The 22711-nt window shown below is 38.8% G+C and overlaps 3 protein-coding genes across 3 annotated transcripts; all 3 read left to right on the top strand.

The window, feature by feature from the left end:
- Positions 1 to 941: 941 nt before the first annotated feature.
- On the top strand, positions 942 to 6805 carry LOC114150925 (cytochrome P450 2J6-like). Its single transcript, XM_028027730.1, has 9 exons — positions 942 to 1652; positions 3182 to 3347; positions 3430 to 3582; positions 3653 to 3813; positions 3938 to 4114; positions 4208 to 4346; positions 5303 to 5490; positions 5588 to 5729; positions 6254 to 6805. Exons 1-9 carry the CDS (start codon positions 1461 to 1463, stop codon positions 6427 to 6429), a joined length of 1494 nt encoding a protein of 497 aa, XP_027883531.1. The 5' UTR covers positions 942 to 1460; the 3' UTR covers positions 6430 to 6805.
- A 1584-nt stretch (positions 6806 to 8389) lies between these two features.
- Positions 8390 to 12973, top strand: LOC114150924 (cytochrome P450 2J6-like). Its single transcript, XM_028027729.1, has 9 exons — positions 8390 to 8720; positions 9655 to 9820; positions 9913 to 10065; positions 10157 to 10317; positions 10425 to 10601; positions 10701 to 10839; positions 11718 to 11905; positions 11988 to 12129; positions 12637 to 12973. The coding sequence occupies exons 1-9, from the start codon at positions 8529 to 8531 to the stop codon at positions 12810 to 12812; spliced, it is 1494 nt and encodes a 497-aa protein (XP_027883530.1). The 5' UTR covers positions 8390 to 8528; the 3' UTR covers positions 12813 to 12973.
- A 4938-nt stretch (positions 12974 to 17911) lies between these two features.
- Positions 17912 to 22328, top strand: LOC114150923 (cytochrome P450 2J6-like). The gene is made up of 9 exons (XM_028027728.1): positions 17912 to 18235; positions 18625 to 18790; positions 18891 to 19043; positions 19135 to 19295; positions 19403 to 19579; positions 19679 to 19817; positions 20529 to 20716; positions 20799 to 20940; positions 21210 to 22328. Exons 1-9 carry the CDS (start codon positions 18044 to 18046, stop codon positions 21383 to 21385), a joined length of 1494 nt encoding a protein of 497 aa, XP_027883529.1. The 5' UTR covers positions 17912 to 18043; the 3' UTR covers positions 21386 to 22328.
- The last annotated feature ends 383 nt before the right edge of the window (positions 22329 to 22711 follow it).

A 22711-nucleotide genomic window follows, 5' to 3' on the forward strand; every position in this document is an offset into this window, starting at 1 on the left:
GTAAAGCACAACTCATGTCTTTCCAGTTTGACCGTGAGACTGCCAAACGTTTAGCTTCAGCTTAATTAAAATAATAATGTAGTCGTCTCCAATTCCAGTCCCTTTGAGCCGATCACCTTCGGCTTTAATTACAGCTCCAAGCCTTTCAGATTAGGTCTTTAATGCTATTGCACACCTAAAGATCTGATTCTCATCAGATTTTTGTTTGTAAAATAGTTCAAGCTCAGTCAGATTGGATGCAGAGCTTGTTGTGAAAGGATTCTGACTTGAATTTATGTCTGGACTTTGACTTGGCCATTCTAGCTTATGAATATGATTTGATCTAAAACTCAACTTTGTAGCTTTGGTGTTATGTTTAGGTCCTGCTGAAAGATGAAACTCCTTCCTGGTCCTCTGGAGCTTTCTGACAGTTTTTCCTCCAGGGATCTTCTATATTTAGCTCCGAGCATTTTGCATTCAATTCTGTCAAGCTTTAATTTCTCACACTCTCTCCAGTTTGGGTTGATATGTGACATTCAAAGCTTAAGATGTATATAGTATATAGTGCATAATTCACATAGCTTGTGTATAGTCTTACCCTAATTTTAACTTGCTCAAATCTTTTACTGTGACCTTCCTCTTTCTTTGTGATGCCATTTGTTGTCTAATATGAAATTAGACCCAATCAATCTGACACCCAAAACTAAAATCACATAGTACAAATGTTTTTATTTGCAGCTGGTTTAATTGCCATGTATGTATTTTTCTATTCTCTTCACAATTTTGGAGTATTTAGTGTCGATCTGTCAAATAAAACACAGTGAAGGATTTTTGAAGGCACATGCCTGACATTCCTCCAGTTTTCTCAAGTTCCAGCTTGTTGAAACTCCTGCACAGTAAATCTCCTGGGTGCCTTTTGCCACTGGTGCACTTTGTGTCGTTGGGCCTGGCTCTGCTTTCTTGTCAACAGCTAATCTCTGATTTAGTTTTTTCACAATCAGTAGCGAAGGTGGAGGATTGAAAAGTGCACAAACTGGCAGACGAATTAGGGGAGATGCCGACAGGAAGCCTTCCAAAACTTTCACTCTTATTAAATACAGACAAGCAAGTCGAGAACGGAGGAACTTCATTTGACACAGAGGACTGTAGCGAAGCTAATAATGCTGTTTTATGTTGGCGTCCATCATATTAAATATCCATTATCACAATGTCTGAACTCTAAACAGGGATAGATAAAAGTAGGTTTTATCTTCCATGGATTACAAAGGTTAGGCTTGGCAAAGGGCTGGGCATGCGGGTACGCTGTGCAACATTTACACCACTTTCCCCTTTGCACAGTCTAAGGCGTGCTGTGAGTTTGAGTTGCCTGCCAGGCGGCCGACGCTGCAGACTTTGACTGTAAACAGACATTACAAAAACAAGACGACTGTTAAGATAAGCGTATTTTTTTCTGCTGCTGCCCGTTTTTGCGCGCTTTAACCATGTGGTTTTATCATTTTTTGCTGAGCTTTGACCTGAAGGGGCTTTTTTTGTTTGTTTTATCATTTCTTCTGATAGCTGATTACCTGAAGAACAGGAAACCATCAAACTTTCCTCCAGGACCAAGAGCTCTTCCCTTCGTGGGAAATATCTTGACTTTGGACAGCAAGCATCCACACGTTTATTTCACCAAGGTATTGCTTTGTCTAAAGTTGTATCTTTGTTTGGCTAAATTCATTGTGAAAAGTGAATTAAAAAGTTGTTTTCAGGTGTCCTGATTTCTTTCTCTCTTCTTTGTGGGATTCAAACATTCCTACTGATGATAAATTCTGCTGTGAAATATTAAAGTTTCTAAATGTTCTTGTTACAACATTTTCAAAAGGGCTGCTCTGATGAGAACCACCCCCATTTCTAGGGTGGACGATGAATATCAAATAATATATTAAAGAATATCAGTAGTTGAATTACGCTTTAGGGAGGCTGGGAAGACAAGGCTGGCAAAAAAAAATGACAGAAGTTAAATTTTAACTAAGGAAAGAATGGGTAGATACATCACCAAGCAAATAGGTGTTGCAATTTCTTCTCATTTTTTCTTTTTTTAAAATTCACAGTAAAAATACATTGCGTTAAAAAGATTTTCACATATTTTGTTGTTTGTCAAGGGCTGCACAGTGATGCAGTTGGTAGCACTGTTGCCCTGCAGCAAGAAGGTCCTGGGTTGGATTCCCGGCCCAGGGTCTTTCTGCATGGAGTTTGCATGTTCTCCCTGTGCATGTGTCAATACTCCGGCTTCCTCCCACAGTCCAAAAACATGACTGTTAGGTTAATTGGTCTTTCTAAATTCTCCCTAGGTGTGTGTGTGTGTGTGTTTGGTTGTTTGTCCTGTTTGTCTCTGTGTTGCCCTGCGACAGACTGGCGACCTGTCCAGGGTGACCCCGCCTCTCGCCCAGAACGTTAGCTGGAGATAGGCACCAACACCTCCCGACCCCTCTAAGGGACAAGGGTGTTAGAAAATGGATGTATGGATGGATTGTTGTTCGTCAATTTGCCACATTAAAACTTTTCAAATGATTAAATTTAAGGAAAAATGTAACCTGCATACATAAAAATGTGGTAAAGTGATGATTTCATCTGTGATTGAATCATCACAAATTAAATCTGTGCTTATCTTATCTTCCTCTAAGATAAGCATAGCTCAGAGGATAAATGAACTTACCTCTTGGTTAATTAACTGTAATTAACTAGTTTTCTTTTTTTTTTTGGAAAGATACATCAATAATGACAGTCCACTAAATTTTCTCCTAAAGTGAATCTCTAATTTATCCATGGAATCACATAAGGACCCGGATCAACAACTAAAATACTGCAGGCCACAATTTCCTCAGTAAAGATTCAAAAACAGCATCTAGAAAAAACTTCAGTGGAGGAAAATGGACTTACATTTACCGCAAACTATATTAACACCCAAGAGTTTGGAGAAAAATATTGTATACTGACAAGACAAAGTGGAATCCCTTTGTAAACTGTACATCTTGTCACATCTGGCAAAAAATATTAAAACACAGTGGTGATAAGTGCAATGATTGGAGGGCGTTTTGTTGTTGCTGTTACCCATAAAATGTCTTTTATGCCCACATCTTTAAAAAAATGGAAAGAATGAAATCAATAACTGTTTGGGTGTTTAGAAGACACCGTACATATTAACCTGTTACATTCTCTGCAGCTGGCTGACCTCTATGGCAGCGTCTTCAGAGTCCGCCTCGGCTGGGATACGTTGGTGATTGTGAGCGGCCACAAGATGGTGAAAGAGGCCATTGTGACGCAAGCTGAGAACTTTGTGGACCGGCCGTACAATGCAGTCGCTGACAGGTTTTACGCTGAGCCCTCAGGTGTGGAAACATTTTGGTTTCGTTGGACAAACATGGGTTATATGAGGCTTTAACATTGTCATGCCTGCATGCTTATTTCTAGTTGGTCTATTCTTGAGCAACGGTGAAAAATGGAAGAGACAGCGACGTTTTGCTTTGGCTACCTTACGTAACTTTGGTCTGGGGAAGAACATGCTGGAGCTCAGCATCTGTGAGGAGATCCGACACCTGCAGGAGGAAATAGAGAGTGAGAAAGGTGGGTTACATTCACTGTGAAATACATCACACCTTGGCTCTTTTTTGAACCGGGCCTTTCTCTTCATCAGGTAAACTTTTCAGCCCTGCCGGCCTCTTCAACAACGCTGTGTCCAACATCATCTGCCAGCTTGTCATGGGGAAAAGATACGACTACACTCACCACAAGTTTCAGACGATGCTGAAGTACATGTCTGAGGTGATTTGGCTGGAGGGGAGCATTTGGGGCGAAGTAAGTTCAATAACCCCGATGGAGGACCACTCTGTGTCACATACCGCGATGTGAGAGGTGTATTATAAAAGAGGATATGTGATATTTGTCTTTATTGTCATCTTTTTATTTTGTCTTCAAACAGCTCTATCAGGCATTCCCCAGCGTGATGAAATATTTGCCAGGCCCTCACAACAAAATCTTCAGGATTTACACCAGCATACAAGATTTCCTTCATGAGGAAATACAAGAGCACAAGAAGCATTTGGACCACAACAACCCTAGAGACTACATTGACTCTTTTCTCATTGAGATGGAGAACGTATGTAACCAATCAGAGTTATTTCGCTCTCAAACACATCCCATTTCATTCTACCATCATTAAGAAACTTGTCTTTTGTACATTTCTGTGCAGCAAAAAGACTCCAACCTGGGCTTCACAGAGAGCAACCTGGCTTTCTGCTCTCTTGACCTCTTCCTAGCAGGAACAGAAACAACAGCGACCACGCTGCTGTGGGCTTTGATTTTCCTCATTAAAAACCCCGGTGTCCAAGGTTGGTGGTAGGCTCGGCTCTCTAAAGTGATTACAGCTTTGCTTAAATTTAGCCTGTTTTTTATATTGTAAAAATGCCCTAATTCATTTTTGTTGTATGACACACAACAATAAAGTATTATCTTGAGCATAAAGCTCCAGGTCATATGGCAAGGATGTCAGTTTCATAAATATTTCTGAACAACTGTAATAAAGAAAAGTTTGGGTTGGATAGAGCATTGACCTGTGGTTACCATGGACTAATTTTGCTCACCTAATGTAAAAACTAGAGGAGCACCGATTGTAGTTTTCTGGTTGATCGTCGATCACCAATCTTTTAAAAAGTTTAACCTGCCAATTCTGATTTTGGCCAATACCAATTTTTTTCTCTGAAATGTTATTCAATATAGTAAGAAAGTCGTTTAATTGGCAACAGTGGAGTCACTATTGTTAATTGTAAACGTGCAGCTATATCTTGGAGGGCCGGTCTGTCAGTCAAACCTTTCTCACCAGAGAGCAAAAGAGGATAGTGGTTGATTCTTAGACTTTCGCCAAGCTAGACAAGATCGGTGGATAAGATCGGCTCCGTGTGTAAAAATCAGCCGATCACCGATCTCCCAAAATTAGGAAGATCGGCTCCGATAAATCGGTGCACCCCTAGTAAAAACCCATTTCTTACATACTGTTACTTTGTTTCTTTTTTTTGTGTTTTTTTATTTATGCTGTTGCTAATTTTAAACTAACTGAATACATGAAGGACAGACAGACAGGTAAGTTGAGGTAGGAGTGATGCAAAGTTCAAGGAGAGTATATCAGAGACCAGCTCTGATGCAAAACAGAATCAGTGTTTGTTAGTGAGGCAGGAACAGGTGGAACCATGACAAGGACTGGGGAGATTTGACAGAAAGATAGCTGCATATATGATGAATCATATATGGCTGAGAGAGATGTAAGCAAAAACTGAATTTGTTGTTACAGAGAAAGTCCAGGCAGAGATTGATAAAGTGATCGGACAGAGTCGCCAGCCCTCCATGGCCGACAGACAGAACCTGCCGTACACTGATGCTGTGATCCATGAGATCCAGAGGATGGGGAACATTGTTCCACTGAACGGATTCAGGGTCGCTGCCAAGGATACAACTCTGGGTGGTTACTTCATACCAAAGGCAAATTTACTGAGCAGCTAATAAGTAATAAGCATTTAGATAAAAGTGTTAATTCTAGTTTTGCTTTGTTCTATTTAGTGAATTTTGATGTTTTTAGGGAACATCTGTGATGCCCATGTTGACATCCGTACTGTTTGACAAAACTGAATGGGAAACTCCAGACACCTTCAACCCTGGACACTTCCTGGATGCCAATGGGAAGTTTGTGAAGAGAGAAGCATTCCTCCCGTTCTCTGCAGGTACAGCACACATGTTTCTGAGTCAAGAGTTTCCAAACTTCTAAAGCAGAATTACTGGCATCACCACAAAATGTAAGAATTACTACATGTGGCACTATTTAAAGGGAAATAAAAAGGCTTTCTAAACAAGATGTTGCTTTAACAACAGATGAAAAATAATCAACCAAACTCAAATATCCTCACTTTTCGCTAAGCTTAGTGCAAGTACAGTGTTACAAAAAGGGTTTAGGTTGGAAGTGATTCAAAGATCCTCAGAAAGCAAGACACAGGAAGTAGTAACCCTGTCTTTACAGAGATCCTAGAGTCCATTCTCAGCCACAGGGTAAAGCTAATTAATCTAAGTCCAGTTCCTCAATTTTAAAAGAGAAAACACTTACATAGTTGGCAAGTGCTATACGATCTGAATAGTTGGCAAAAAAGATGTCAGAAACTGGCTTTAAAATAAACACATTTCCACTGGGAACCACATAACTTAATCAAGAATATATATAGTTATGCTTTGCGTGTCTGTGTTTGCTCTGCAGGAAAACGTGTGTGTCTTGGTGAAGGCCTCGCTAAGATGGAGCTGTTCCTGTTTTTGGTCGCCTTACTGCAGAAATTTTCTTTCTCTGTTCCTGATGGAGTTGAGCTGAGCACTGAAGGAATCACTGGAGCGACGCGCGTACCTCACCCCTTCAAAGTGTCTGCTAAGGCTCGCTGACAGATCCGCCATTATTGTTTGTTCTCAAGAGAAGAATAAGTACAATGTAGCAAAAGCTCTTAAACGTCTTAGCAGTGCTTCTTGTTCGGCAAGACTGATTGTATGCATCTCTACTTTATAATCTGGGTGATGGTTTTACGTAACAGTATATGTTATTAGCAAACAATGCAACATACTGTGACCTGCTGACTCCTACTGGGAGTTCAGGAGCAAGAAATCCTAGATGGCAGACAAAAAACAATTCACAAGACATTAAAATACTCCAGTTGATTGCAAAATAAGACAACTTATCAAATTGTGAAGTAAAGATTTACAAATATGTAATTTGATATGTTTCCCACTGCGTTGAATTAATAAAGCAGAAAGATGAAATGTCTGTCATTTTTAATTGTAAATATTGTTAGGTTTTTCAAGATTGGTAAACTCCTTGGTCATACACCACATTCCAAACTCATTGGCACCCCTGGTGAAGATGTGTAATAGATGATCTCACAAAAATGTTTTAAAAGTGTTTCAAATTACTGCTTTTCGATGTATTTGTACTTTCCAATCAGGACTTCAACAACAGCAGCTCAGAGGCAGCAATTGTAAAATCAGGCATACATCTCGACAGTGATGCAGCAAAAACATCTGTCCAAACATTACCGGATCTCTGTGTTGTGCCTGATCACTGCATTTTTATTGAGAGACCATAATAATAGGCATTAATTTCCACTTATAAATGTGTTCAAATTTTACTTGGTGCACTGAGACTACATTGTGTCGTTTGGCAACCTTGAATGTGGACAAAGAAAGGTCACACGTGGAGGTCGTCAAGGACCCATTCCTGGGCCACTTTTGTTGTTTGCTGAAACAATACGTTTCTGATGCCACATAACCACATTTCCTTACAGTCACTTAGTGGAAGATTTTCTGAATCTGGATAAATATCTTAATCTCATCGCAGAAGAGACAACCAACTTGATTCCCTCCTCTCCAGAAAAACCTATTAAAAGCTGTTTGGTATGCTTGAATCTTTGGTATGGCTATGGACTCAGATCTTAATTTTAAAGCTCACATAATGTTTGTCACCAGGGGCACAGGTAGGAATCTTGGGCCCCATGACAAAAAATGAAATTGGGCCCCCCCTTTCACACCTGCTGTTTCAGTTTCTTGAGTCTATCTGATCCATCAAAAGCATCAGAATTTTAAAGGCTTGCAACTGCCTTGCTTTTGTTGGTTTTGTTCATTTTGCTTTCGTTAACAACATGTAATCTGTAAGATTACATTAAAGTAACTTAAAGATTTTTCATTATTATTTGCATCATGAACATTGTTCATGTACCAGTCATGTGTAAAGCACAATATATTACTGTTAACATAAAGGGAATGCTTTTGAGAGAATGTCCATTGGATAATCTATTGTCCACATAAAAAAAAGAATTTGAATATAGAAACATGTAATACTTTTGGTGCTTAAACAAAATTAGATTTATTATTGTGTGGAGTTAACATTATCTTATTATGAATTATAATGTATGAACTGCTGGAGAGTAAGGGTTCTCCTTTGTCACTCACACAGAAATATGTCCAAGATTTCAGGAAGTAACAATGTGTTTTGCACTTTGGAACATTTAAATAAATTGGACATGGTATAATTTCTGCGTGGAAAAAGGTAAAACAAATAAAAAAGAGAGAGATAAATGTCCATGTCCATCGTTCAGCTGCCTAATAAAGTGCTTTGTACATTAAATTTTATCAAGGATTTCCACTCTAACACTTATATATTTCCACAAAATTCATGCACGAATTAAAATTCACAAAGGATTTTAGCACAATTGCAGACACACCCTGAAATCCCACGAGAGAGAAATTACAGCTGGTTACATCACACATGTACAGTACAACGGATGTTGATGGAGAGGCAGGTGGGAGTGGTCTACAGAGTATTATGTAACTCCTATTTTCACTGAAACTCAGAAACTTTGTATGTTTCAGTAGTCAGACAAGCACAGACTTGCCTAAGTCAAGATATTTCAGACAATTCTCAACAAACTGTAACAGCGGGTGGAAAACCAAAAGGGCATTTCTTCTTCTGCCGCCTGTTTGGATCTTCAACCATGTGGCTCTATAATGTTTTTCTGAGTTTGGTCCTCAAGGGGATTCTTTTGTTCATGTTTTTCTTCCTTTTGATAGCTGACTTCATTAGGAACCGGAAACCAGCAAACTTTCCTCCAGGACCGAAGGCTCTCCCCTTTGTGGGGAACATCTTAAGTTTGGACACCAAACATCCTCACGTTTATTTCAGCAAGGTATGGATTATGAAGACATAATTTACAAAAATATTTTAACTTGAAGGCTTGAAAATAAGATAAATATGCCTGTAGAAATTTCCTGTGAGTGGCGTGCATATTTTCAGAAATGATCATTTCAGCTAAGAAATAAGAACCCATTTTAATTTGTTGTAGACGCCTCTTTTGGTAACATCTGTATGAATGTAGCAAAATCTGGCTTCAAAATATTTTAAAACCACATTATGTAATAACCAACACAAAATGTAATAAAATACTTCCTGCACATGTATCATTAATACATTTTGTGCCGATATTACAAAATGCGGAGGTGGAGCATTTTTTTGAAATGACAATAATGTGGCGCATTAGGTACAAAACAATCACAAAATGTTTGGGTTCATCCTAATTATACTTTTGATATTACATTGCTAATACTGTCGGTATTCAATTTGAAATTTTGGTCAAAAATGGGTGATCCTTTGGTCATCTTTTTTCCTTTCAGACTCATAGCCAGAAACTTCGGCATTAACCTCCTAGTCAAACTATTCAAAATATATTGAAGGATTTTACTACATTTTGCGTCGACTATTACTCATTGCGGTTCTATTATTTTACTGCATTTTAGAACCCAATTTTATTTCATTATTACATATTGCAGCGTTAAATAAAGCAATGTTGCAGGTTACCTTCATCATTCAGAATTACATTCAGGATCTACAGCAAAGTCTCAAATGGCAAAATCAAATGTTGGTTTTTATTTAAAGACATAAACTGCACGACGTGATTTTAATGAAAACATGTATAAGTAGCTGGTGGCAACATCTGGCTAAACTGTAACGGCACAAGCATATATTTTCACATGGTAAACTGTTTTATACAGTAACTCTGCCTGCTGCACTTTGACCTGTAGCCTTATTTGTTTCCATTTTAACTTTGTGAAATACTTCCACAGTTGGCTGACATCTACGGAAACGTCTTCAGCTTGCGTCTTGGCAGGCAGTCTGTGGTGATTGTGAGTGGCTACAAGATGGTGAAAAAGGCCATCGTGGGACAAGCTGAGAACTTTGTGGATCGGCCATTTAATGCAATCGGTGACCGGTTTTACCCTAAACCTTCAGGTGTGAAATCAGTTTCTATTTCTCTGTGCACATTACCTTCTAACTGCTGGCATGAAAGGCTTCTGTTTAAATATTTGTGGACTTGTATCTAGATGGTCTTTTTTTAAGCAATGGAGAGATATGGAAGAAACAGAGACGTTTTGCTTTATCTACTTTACGCACCTTTGGTCTGGGCAAAAACACCCTGGAGCTCAGCATCTGTGAGGAGGTCCGACACCTGCAGGAGGAAATGGAGAATGAGAAAGGTGGGTTAGATACAATGTAAAGGTCACTTTACTGATATTAATATGCAAGGCTGTTTTTTTAATATGTATATTCTTCAAAACTCCTCTTCAGGTAAACCCTTCAGCCCAGCAGGCCTCTTTAACAATGCCGTCTCCAACATTGTTTGCCAGCTTGTTATGGGAAAAAGATTTGACTACAATGACCACAAGTTTCAGTCGATGCTGAAGTGCATATCTGAAGGTGTTAGGCTTGAAGGAAGCATATGGGGTCAGGTAAGCCTGTTAACTCTCAATGAAGCTGCTCTGTATCACTGATTCTGACGGGTGAGATTTTTATCATGATGGGTTGGTTGTTTTATCATTTCTGTCAATACAAACAGCTTTATGACGCATTTCCTCAAGTGATGAAATATCTGCCAGGTCCTCACAACAAAATCTTTAGCAGTTATAACGCAGTAAGAGAGCTCCTTCTTGAGGAAATCCAAAAGCACAAGAAGGATCTGGATCCCAGCAACCCCAGAGACTACATCGACACTTTCCTCATTGAAATGGAGAACGTAGGTAGACCATCCACCACTGAAGCTGTTTCACTTTAACCAAAACGATTTCTGTTGAGTGATTGAATCATTAACCAACGTGTTTATATGTTGGTGCAGCACAAAGACTCTAACCTGGGCTTCACAGAGAGCAACCTGGCTTTCTGCTCCTTCGACCTCTTGGTGGCAGGAACAGAAACGACAGCCACCACATTGCTTTGGGCATTGCTTTACCTAACAAAATACCCTGAAGTTCAAGGTGAGTGACTTTCTACAGCGCCTTTCAAAAGTAACAACACACCTTGAATGTCTCACATTTTGTCACATGGCGACCACAAACTTTAGGGACATAATGTGTTGAACCTACATCACTAAAAAAGGCAAAAAAATTCCCTTCAGATTTCCAGTTTTAATAAAACAATAATGGGCAGAGTTTTTAGTTTCTATATTTACTAATCTGACTTCCAGCTGCACTCGCAGCGAAAGGCAGTTTGACTAATTTGATATGAATACAAACGGATGCTACACTTAGTAGCATCCGTTTGTATAGTTTTTAAGTTTTTGTTTAGTTTTTAATTTATAAACAATGATGAAACCATGCATAATTTGTCTTTACTCTTAACAATTATGCTCTATGTTTTCTTGTTCTACTACATACAATCCCTGTAAGACACAGTAAAATGAGTGCTTGTAATTTGACACCATGTGAAAAAGGTTAAGTTGCATAAATGATCCACTTGTAACTATAGGGAGGCTTATGACGCTACTAAACTTTTCCGGAACTAAAATGAAAATGTATTAACAGTTTTTTTTAACTAAAGAAATAAAAAGAGCAGCTAAATATGACTTAAACATTTTCATTTGCAATGATGAATCAAGTTCAGTGACATAAAAAACTCAAATTGTACCTATTGCACACTGGTCAAAGAGCTGCACCACCAGGTAAAATCTGCTTGTCAAATGTAATGGCAAGATGCTGAAAATTTTATTTTCCAAAGTCAAAAAGCTCTGCAGCGAGTTCAGTTGTGTCTCTCAATGATATGAATCAAAGTAAAACACATGCCTTGTTTTAAATGGAGAAAGGAAATCTCTCTCTCCAGTCAAAGCCCAATTCATCATATTTAAATCCTTTCACAGAGAAAGTCCAGGCAGAGATTGATAAAGTGATCGGACAGAGTCGCCAGCCCTCCATGGCCGACAGACAGAACCTGCCGTACACTGATGCTGTGATCCATGAGATCCAGAGGATGGGGAACATTGTTCCACTGAATGTATTCAGGGTCGCTGCCAAGGATACAACTCTGGGTGGTTACTTCATACCAAAGGTAAATTTACTGAGCAGTAAATGGCTAATGTATTAAAAAGTGTTTTCGCATCAATGTTTGTGTTATACTTTGGATATTTCAGGGAACATCTGTGATGCCCATGTTGACATCTGTCCTGTTTGACAAAACTGAATGGGAAACTCCAGACACCTTCAACCCTGGACATTTTCTGGATGCCAATGAGATGTTTGTGAAGAGAGAAGCATTCCTACCATTCTCTGCAGGTACAGCACATGTGCTTCAAATTTAAGGGTGGAGAATCTTTTGATAGCTATCAGACATGTTCTCCACAAACATAGAGAACTGGCTAAAGGAAGATATGACTGTACTGAGTAATCACATTCAAAGCTTATCATTGGAGCTACCTCGCATTGAAATGCTGGTAAAAAACGTTGTTAAAGGGTTAATAGAGGAAACTGTTGGGATGACTTCCTGTAGGCGAAGTTTTCTAAAGAGCAGGACTTTCTTAAAGAGATAGAGGTCCAATTTTAAGGCATGAAATTATGACTTCAAATATCTTTTAAGTGATATTTTATAAATATAGTATTTTTATAACAACTGAAGGTAACATAGTTACTTGATTGTACTTCAAAATGGCACTATGAGCCTGGAAAATACATAAAATCTTTAATAAAAACCTATTTAGTGCTGAGTTTTCCAGATATGACATTTTGAATAATAATCTCACTCTTCATATTAAAACATGGTGTGTATCTGTGTTTGCTCTGCAGGAAAACGTGTGTGTCTTGGTGAAGGCCTCGCCAAGATGGAGCTGTTCCTGTTCTTTGTTGGCTTACTGCAGAAGTTCACTTTCTCCGTTCCTGACGGAGTTGAACTGAGCACTGAAGGAATCACTGGAACGACACGAGTGCCTCATCCCTACAAGGTGTCTGCTAAAGTTCGCTGAGCTGAGGACTTTTCACTAAACCTGGTTTCTGCTCAACAGTCGACTGCCACAGCTCTAGAGGTTGCTGCTTGTTAAGAGTCCTTGTAGATGTGATGATATTCTGAGTAAGAGTTTAATTAATCATCATTAAAGACATCATACTTTGAGTTACTGAATTCAAATAGGACTGAGAAATAATTTGTCTTTTACAACTATGACTTCCTAAAAATAAGTCTAAAACAAAAAATATATTTTAAAAAAATATCTAAAAAATATATTAAAAATCCATAAAATGGAGTATTTACATACTCCATTTTATTGAAAAGATTAAAGAGAATGTACCAAGTACAGAAACTAGGTAAAGTGTGTATTTATGAAGATATTCCCGTCTTCCCAAAAACAGTTGTTGAATTACAAAATTCAACAATTTTATAATTGTTGAATAACATACAAATACAATTAGTTTGTATGTTAATTTTGATTAAGATACAAAGGTAAACCTGTTGTTTTGGCTTTATTATGAGAGCACACTAAATGATCCTGCAACAGTTATGATGCTATTATGCAAAGATGTTTTAAATCCATTTACATTTTAAGAAATGTTTATTTGTTTACAAATGAACATTTGTAACATAAACACTTTCCTGGCGTTTGAGTGGAAGAGGCTTTATGTCCTGGTTATTTATCCATCCATGGCCAATCATTCTGGCCTATTGAGAGTCAATCTCCTCACATCATTTAACTAAACCTTTGAACTAGACACATAACCTGGGGTAGGACATGTCTGAAGGCACATTTTTCAGGTATTTTTGCTGGATTTTTGCTGGATCAGCTGGATCAGCCAAAGTGCTTGATGCACTTTGCCAGTGCATCAAGCGTTGATATTTTCTACTTCTAGTTACTCCAGGTAGATTTCAGTTCTGTAATGGCAGCAACAGAGGAGAGAGTGGGTTCCTGGTAGGTTCATGTTTGAACCTTCTCAAATCTATATATATATTTTTTTTGTCTAAACATTTTTCACTGTTGACAATTTACAACAAGATGTTTGATGGTCTTGTGACCAATATTCTGACTGTTTGAATATCGTTGTATCAATCTGAAATTTTTTTTACAATATCAGAGTCTTTTTGGCTCCTTTTGCCAGACGAATAAAAGCCGTCTGCCTTGATGTAAGGTGTTGATTTCCTTAAGCCACACCCTCCCTCAGTATGCAGATACACATCATCTGGTATGCTCACTGTGCTTTGCTCCATCTTGGCTGGTACTGTAGTGTCTGAAGGAACGGTATGAGAATTTGCTCACAGTGAAGACCTGCAGGCCACTGCACATAGAGCTGTGTGCCGATACAGACGATTGCTTGAAGAATAAACATACATAAGTGATGGTTAGACTACTGGTTAGAGGGCTGCTTAAGACAAGTGCTGAGGGTTCCCCTTTCAGCAGGACAATCTACATACTGCCAGAGCTACAACAGAACAGTTTCTATGAAAGCATACTGAAGTGATAGAACGACCCACTTTACGTCTATAATTGAATTCAATTGAAAATCAGAGTCAAGCTGCAAAAACTGATGTTCACAGATGTTTTTGATCCAACTGGAATGAGCCTGGTCGGTTCTGGAATAACTGTCGATAATTTTTTTTCAGAAAGTTGATAGAAAAATACTCAAAAAGACCTGCAGTTAGTAGTAATTTCACTTGTCTATTGTTTGATGTCAGAGAGTTTTGGGGGGCGGGTTGGATCTCCTTACTTATCCATCCATCCACTTTCTGTACTTGCTTGTCTGTGCCTATCTTCAGCAGACAATGGGCGATAAGAGGGACAGAACCTGGACAGGTCGCCAGTCTATCACAGCATGTTAGTACTGCACATCATGGGTTCAGATCTACAAATGTTTTACTTTACTGGCATCTGCTGGTTGGTTCCAGTACGAAAGGCAGACATGCATTTTTCACTTTTGTTCCTGCGCAACCATAAAAATGTCCTGCAGTCTCTTATCCACTTTCTGAACGTTCATAATAAATGTTTATACCACTGAAATATCAAACACAAACAAACCCCAAATCCATGAAACCCAGCTGAACAAAGCAGATACACATTACAAATGAGTGAGTGAGGCTGATTCAGTCACACACACACCATGTCTACCAAAGCTGGAGTCAGCATAGAAGCAGCCCATCTCAGAACCATGTGGACAGAAATCCTAATCAGCCTCATTTCTTTCCTCCTCTCCTCACTGTGACAATGTCGCTCTGCAGCAGATCAACTTTTAAGCCAACTGCAAGTAAAAACTTTAAATACTTAAGGTAATTTTTCTTATTTTATCTTTTTTTGCCTAGTTTAAGTTGTAAACTAGTCCACCTGATTTAAGCTCATTTACAATCAGATGCACTGTAAATATGGTCTGTGCCTTTTGCTATCAATGTACTTTGTCCAGTTAGCATGGCTTTTACCCAAGAACACACAATCTGAACAGTACGTTTGCAGACTGCAGCAAAGTTGACAGGGTCAAAAGCAACAGATATTGGCTTGCAGAAGATGGGTGTTATTAAAGAAGCCTCGATTAAAGTCCCTGAAAATGTAAACCAGGTTCAGCTTCATTCACTTCCGTCGCTATACCTACAGATGGACTACAATTCTAAAACTAGAAAATTTCGGAAGAAATTTAGCCGGGGCCTGCCAAGGCGCGCCCCTCGGTTTGTGCGCCCGTCGGTTTGGGCCAGGCGTTGTCACGCTACAAATTGGCATCGATGCTAAAGAACGCCGCAACGTAATCAATGGCATGCGGAGAATCACAAGAACGTTAAGTAAGGTGGACGTGCACCATTCAGTATGATTTAAAATTTTGTCAAGGCATTTATTTTGGAAGTTTTGTTAAACTTCATTTGAAAGGGCCAAACTAATCCCATGCGTAATAGTCATTGGGTTAAAATAGGTATATAATGCGCAAAACACAAGTAGTTGATGTAAAAATATTAAAGGCTTTTAATTTGAAATGTTTGTTAAACTTCATTTCAAAGGGCCACACTAATCCCCTGCGTAATAGTCATTGGGTTAAAATAGTTATATAATGCGCAAAACACAAGTAGTTGATGTAAAAATATTCAAGGCTTTTATTTTGAAATGTTAAGCTTCATTTCAAAGGTCCAAACTAATCCCATGTGTAACAGTCATTGGGTTAAATCAGTTATATAATGCTGAAAACGCAAGAAGTTGATGTAAAAATATTCAAGGCTTTTATTTTGAAATGTTAAGCTTCATTTCAAAGGGCCAAACTAATCCCCTGCATAATAGTCGTTGGGTTAAATCAGTTATATAATGCTCAACAGAGTAATTATCTGATTTAAAAATATTCAAGGCTTTTATTTTGAAATTTTCAGTATGCTTCATTTCAAAGGGCCAAACTAATACCATGTGTAACAGTGCTTTGGATGAAAAAGTCAAATAAAGCCAAAAAGAGCAATTACGTGATGTAAAAATATTCAAGGCTTTTATTGTGAAATTTTCAATATGCTTAATTTTAAAGTTCAAAACTAATCCCATGTGTAACAGTTACTGAGTTAAATCAGTTATATACAGCCCATAGCAGCAATTAGTTCTAAAGGCCAGTTCAGTCCTGATCTGTTTCAACTGAGGATAGATAGAACTACAATGATGCGTATTTGTGGTCCTAACCAGCAGCCAATAGCCTCTTGAGTTCCGTTGCTATGGTAAATAATGGTCTCAGCAGGTGTGAGCTGTGAGTCATACATGCTCAAACACACAATTGTGTGTTTGAGCAAACACGTTTTACTGAAAAACAGCATTGGAAACAAATCCTTCCTGTTCGGGAACCGTAATACATATTCGAAAAGCGTTTGGAGCGTATGAGAGGCCTATGGGTCTTCTGCGATAGTCCCGAGATTCATATCTGTACCTCACTCAGAGCATTTATAGCGATGAGAGAAAGAAATGTTGTGCCCAGATCTGAAATTCTATTCAAATACATTGGAGAAAGCCTGAGACAGCCTCAGAAAATCCTGTCGCATGACTTTGCTCTGAAGCACCGTGACAGAAAACCGTACGGTCTAGATAAATTTCAAAAACATTTTACCGGAGCAGACAGGCGTATCAATGTCAGGACCGATTTTGATACCAATCGTGCGATATTTGTGGGCGTGATGGCGATTTCAAAATTATTTTGGGGTGAAAAATTCTCTTCATTTATCACTCTAGCAGAGGGGCAATCAGTCAGAGACACACTCTAATTTTAGGAAAAATGAGAAACTTTGGGTCGCTTAGAGACAAATTGTGGACAAACCGTAACTGGTATCGACGAGCCGTCTTCACTTTCGAAGAGATCACAGACGTATCTACAAAATGAAATTTGAATGGCATTTCTAGGTGAATTTGTGACGACACAGAAAATCCTCAAAAATAGGGTATTTCTAGGATTTTTCCCATTGACTTATAATGGGATTTTTTTCGTAGTTTTTTGCGAATTATGTCGCCACGTTAAGCCCAAATCCCACCAAAAGTAATAGCAACAATGGCGTGAATTTTCTGCACGTTTTGATACCTCATTTGTAGGTGTGCACCCAGCGGTATGAGCCGCATTAACGGTTACGGAAGAAAAATAAAGAATATTAAAGAGACACTTTGTTGGGAGAATAGTAATAGGTTCCTGCCATTGCTTTGCATGGCAGGCCCCAACAATTTGGTCTGCAGAAAGGATCATCAGGGGTGACTTTCTTTCCATCCAAGAAAAGCCAGCTAACGTCTAGATCCACTGGTTTAACCTTTAAAGACGTCACCGCAGAGACAATTTCTCCATGCACAAACTCAAATGTGTCCGTTTCTGTAGACACATGGATCAAGATGCTTTGACTTCTCCCAAGATTCTTATGATAGTTGAGGTCAGATGTTAGATTTCCTGAGACATTTTTATCATGGAGAACCAAAATTCAGGACAGAATTGAAATTCACAGAGGATTGTAGCAAAATTGCAGGGCACACGCTGAAATCTCATGAAGGTTAGAATACCACTGGTTACATCACGCATATTGCAACAGGGGTTAGGTTCATGGTTCAGGTAGGAGTGGTTTGCAGTGTATTATATAACAATTTTTTCCATACGTGCAGCCAGAGGAACTTTGTGTTTCTCATTTCCCTGACACTGATGTGCTTAACTCAAGATATTTCAGTCAATTCTCAACAGGCTGTATAGAAACAGAGGGTGGAAAAACAACAGCTGCCATTTTGAATCTCCAACCATGTGGCTCGATGATGTTTTCCTGAGTTTGGACGTCAGGGGGATACTTTTGTTTATGTTTTCCTTCCTTTTGATAGCCGACTTCATTAGGAACCGGACACCAGCAAGCTTTCCTCCAGGACCGAAGGCTCTCCCCTTTGTGGGGAACATCTTAAGTTTGGACACCAAACATCCTCACGTTTATTTCAGCAAGGTATGGATTATGAAGACATAATTTATGAAAATAGTTTAACTCGAAGGCTTGAAAGTAAGGCAAACTTATGCTTATAAAAAGTTCTTGTGAGCTTTTATACGAAAATGTTTTCTGAGGTTGTGCATACTTTCAGTAATTACAAATTAAGCAAAGAAATAGGAAGATATCATTTGTAGCAGCTTGATTGCCTTCAATTATGTATTGTTAAATTCAGGATCTTAAGAAAACTCTTAAACAGTTTATTAGAAAAAAGCAAATTTAAACCATGTTAACAAAATTTTGAATGAAGCTCTATATGTACACAGTTAATGACACTATGTGGTTGAACTGTAAAAAATAAGATAAAATAAAATGTAGCAGTTTTAATACTGTTCATTTTCCGTCCACAGTTGGCTGACATCTACGGAAACGTCTTCAGCTTGCGTCTTGGCAGGCAGTCTGTGGTGATTGTGAGCGGCCACAAGATGGTGAAAGAGGCCATCGTGGGACAAGCTGAGAACTTTGTGGATCGGCCATTTAATGCAGTCTTAGAGAGGATTTACACTGAACCCTCAGGTGTAAAATCAGTTTCTATTTCTCAGTGCACAGTATATAAAATGCTGAGCTTTATAAACTGAAGGGCTGATGTTTACAACTCTGTGGACTTATTATTTAGGTGGTCTTTTTGCAAGCAATGGAGAGATATGGAAGAAACAGAGACGTTTTGCTTTATCTACTTTACGCACCTTTGGTCTGGGCAAAAACACCCTGGAGCTCAGCATCTGTGAGGAGGTCCGACACCTGCAGGAGGAAATGGAGAGTGAGAAAGGTGGGTTAGATACAATGTAAAGGTCACTTTACTGATATTAATATGCAAGGCTGTTTTTTTAATATGTATATTCTTCAAAACTCCTCTTCAGGTAAACCCTTCAGCCCAGCAGGCCTCTTTAACAATGCCGTCTCCAACATTGTTTGCCAGCTTGTTATGGGAAAAAGATTTGACTACAATGACCACAAGTTTCAGTCGATGCTGAAGTGCATATCTGAAGGTGTTAGGCTTGAAGGAAGCATATGGGGTCAGGTAAGCCTGTTAACTCTCAATGAAGCTGCTCTGTATCACTGATTCTGACGGGTGAGATTTTTATCATGATGGGTTGGTTGTTTTATCATTTCTGTCAATACAAACAGCTTTATGACGCATTTCCTCAAGTGATGAAATATCTGCCAGGTCCTCACAACAAAATCTTTAGCAGTTATAACGCAGTAAGAGAGCTCCTTCTTGAGGAAATCCAAAAGCACAAGAAGGATCTGGATCCCAGCAACCCCAGAGACTACATCGACACTTTCCTCATTGAAATGGAGAACGTAGGTAGACCATCCACCACTGAAGCTGTTTCACTTTAACCAAAACGATTTCTGTTGAGTGATTGAATCATTAACCAACGTGTTTATATGTTGGTGCAGCACAAAGACTCTAACCTGGGCTTCACAGAGAGCAACCTGGCTTTCTGCTCCTTCGACCTCTTGGTGGCAGGAACAGAAACGACAGCCACCACATTGCTTTGGGCATTGCTTTACCTAACAAAATACCCTGAAGTTCAAGGTGAGTGACTTTCTACAGCGCCTTTCAAAAGTAACAACACACCTTGAATGTCTCACATTTTGTCACATGGCGACCACAAACACTGCAACCACAAACGTTAGGGACACAATGTGTTAGACCAACATAATTTGCATCACTGAAAATGACATTAAAAATAATCAGATAAATTACCGCAAAATAAAATTATTTTAGCAAAGCCAACGAGCCATTCATTTGATTCTGGTTTGTTGGAACCTGCATCTGAAAACAGCAGGACCATAGATCTGCTGGACTAGGGTTATTATAGACCTCTGCTAAATATAGAGGTCCATTAGATGCTTATTCTAATGAAAAGGCAAGACAAAGACCAGGATACACACCAGAGAGGATGCTGTTGTGGAGCAGTATTAACTTTTTTCTTTTCTTTTTTACCATATTTTTACAACTGAACAAATAAAAGAAGCTAAATATGACAGTATTTAAACATTTTCACTTGCTAAATCAAGTTCAGTAACTTAAAAACTGACCATTGCACACTGGTCAAAGAGCTGCACCACCAGGTAAAATCTGCTTGTCAAATGTAATGGCAACATGCTGAAAGCTCTGCAGCGAGTTCAGTTGTGTCTCTCAATGATATGAATCAAAGTAAAACACATGCCTTGTTTTAAACTGAGAAAGAAAATCTCTCTCTCCAGTCAAAGACAAATTCATCATATTTAAATCCTTTAACAGAGAAAGTCCAGGCAGAGATTGATAAAGTGATCGGACAGAGTCGCCAGCCCTCCATGGCCGACAGACAGAACCTGCCGTACACTGATGCTGTGATCCATGAGATCCAGAGGATGGGGAACATTGTTCCACTGAACGGATTCAGGGTCGCTTCCAAGGATACAACTCTTGGTGGTTACTTCATACCAAAGGTAAATTTACTGAGCAGTAAATGGTTAATGTATTAAAATGTGTTTTCGCATCAATGACTGACTGATACTTTGGATTTTTCAGGGCACACCTTTAATGCCCATGTTGACATCCGTCCTGTTTGACAAATCTGAATGGGAAACTCCAGACACCTTCAACCCCGGACATTTTCTGGATGCCAATGGGAAGTTTGTGAAGAGAGAAGCATTCCTACCATTCTCTGCAGGTACAGCACTCTGATATTTATGACCTGTCATTGAGTTGTCACCGTGACCAAAATGTTCTGCCGACAATGTCATGTAACCAATGTCAACCAATGTCAAACCAGCATGGTTTGGTTGCATGGGACGGGTCTGACTAAGATTAAAGGAAAGTTTTTAAAACCTATGATGAAAATTTGTTAGTGCTCCACCTAGGCTTTCCAAGAATAACATTATGAATAATAATCTCACTCTTCATATTAAAACATGGTGTGTATCTGTGTTTGCTCTGCAGGGAAACGTGTGTGTCTTGGTGAAGGCCTCGCCAAGATGGAGCTGTTCCTGTTCTTTGTTGGCTTACTGCAGAAGTTCACTTTCTCCGTTCCTGACGGAGTTGAACTGAGCACTGAAGGAATCACTGGAACGACACGAGTGCCTCATCCCTACAAGGTGTCTGCTAAGGCTCGCTGAGCTGAGGACGTTTTACCAGACTTGTTTCTGCTCATCAGAAAACTGACCATAATGATTTTGGCATAGCTGCTTGTTAAAAAAGCATGTTGAGTGAATTAATCACCATTAAAGGCATTATACTTTGCCCTGACTCCAAATAGGACCGAGCAAGAATTTGTCTTAAACAGCATCTCCCTAAAACTAAATCTGAAACTGAAAATATTGTTTGCGAAATGTTTGCATCCTCCATTTTATTGAACAGAGTAAAAAGAACATACCAAATACAGAAATGTGTATATTTATACACAGGCTGAATGGATAAACTGTATTGTTGAGGAATTATTTTATAACAACTTTGTTTTGGCTTAATTAAGAGAGCACAATAAATGACTACAACAATTATGATGCTGTAATAGAACATTTCGGTTTTTAGCCTTATGGATGGAACTGATACTTTTTACCATTTATTTACTGATTATAACCTGCTGTGTTTTTGTATTTCTTCAAGATATGTTTTTCCACTAAAGAAGTTTCCAGATAATGTTTAGATGTTTCCGCAGCTTTGATAGTATATTAGACCTGAAGACATCTTGGGTAAAATGCCAAGCCTGGCAATTGTCTTAAAGAACTGACATGTGTGGAATGTAGTTTGTACCCTTGTTTGACTCTGCACCCATGACTGACAAAGAAGAATTAGAAGTTTCTCCTGAAATCCTTATTGACTCTCTTTCCTGCCACAAAATTGTCCCCTCCAAGAGGTGAGGGATAGTTCATGAGGTGGGGGTGAGGGTTGTCTCTGTGGTCCATCTGGCAATAGAGCTCAGACTTTGGGTGGGTCTTTTCCTTGCTCTGACTATGTAACGATGTGATGTGACTGCGTTCAGGGCTCTTCTCCTGACTGAGTTCAGTGAGACGGGTCCTCGAACACTTTTGCCTTCGAACAAAGAAACTTAAAGACAAAGATAAATTTTTCTCTTGTTATTGAAATAGCTTATCATTCTTTGATCAATGAAATTTCCATAATAATGCGATTATGGAAGTGAATGATTTTTTTTTTTTTCATTTTGCTGTTAATGTCAGAATAATAAACAGTCTAATTGTACAAATAAATATTTCTTACATGTAAAACAAAAAGCTTTCACTTTATCCACCCTTATTTTCAGTAACATTCACAAGCTTTTCATTCATGAGGTCTGTCAGTTTCCTCATCTATTCGACGTTTTACATAGAAGCACCTGCTGCTTCCTGTACCCTGATCAGAGGTCAACTCCTTCACTAGTACCATCTCATTAAGAAGAGCTAACAAGTTCTCAGTAAGGGTTAGGATGTGTACAACTCACCTAGCCT

This window comes from Xiphophorus couchianus, chromosome 9 (assembly GCF_001444195.1).
Source record: "Xiphophorus couchianus chromosome 9, X_couchianus-1.0, whole genome shotgun sequence".
Taxonomy (NCBI): domain Eukaryota; kingdom Metazoa; phylum Chordata; class Actinopteri; order Cyprinodontiformes; family Poeciliidae; genus Xiphophorus; species Xiphophorus couchianus.

Bases quoted from the DNA above. Each gene is read 5' to 3' on its own strand.
- LOC114150924 (XM_028027729.1), top strand. From the start codon at position 8,529: ATGTGGCTCTATAATGTTTTTCTGAGTTTGGTCCTCAAGGGGATTCTT. The intron at 9,821-9,912 runs GTGTGAAATCAG...ACTTGTATCTAG, and splicing joins GTTTTACCCTAAACCTTCAG to ATGGTCTTTTTTTAAGCAAT. The intron at 10,840-11,717 runs GTGAGTGACTTT...ATCCTTTCACAG, and splicing joins AAAATACCCTGAAGTTCAAG to AGAAAGTCCAGGCAGAGATT.
- LOC114150925 (XM_028027730.1), top strand. From the start codon at position 1,461: ATGTGGTTTTATCATTTTTTGCTGAGCTTTGACCTGAAGGGGCTTTTT. The intron at 3,583-3,652 runs GTGGGTTACATT...TCTCTTCATCAG, and splicing joins GGAAATAGAGAGTGAGAAAG to GTAAACTTTTCAGCCCTGCC. The intron at 4,347-5,302 runs GTTGGTGGTAGG...TTGTTGTTACAG, and splicing joins TAAAAACCCCGGTGTCCAAG to AGAAAGTCCAGGCAGAGATT.
- LOC114150923 (XM_028027728.1), top strand. From the start codon at position 18,044: ATGTGGCTCGATGATGTTTTCCTGAGTTTGGACGTCAGGGGGATACTT. The intron at 20,717-20,798 runs GTAAATTTACTG...TGGATTTTTCAG, and splicing joins GTGGTTACTTCATACCAAAG to GGCACACCTTTAATGCCCAT. The intron at 20,941-21,209 runs GTACAGCACTCT...TTTGCTCTGCAG, and splicing joins ATTCCTACCATTCTCTGCAG to GGAAACGTGTGTGTCTTGGT.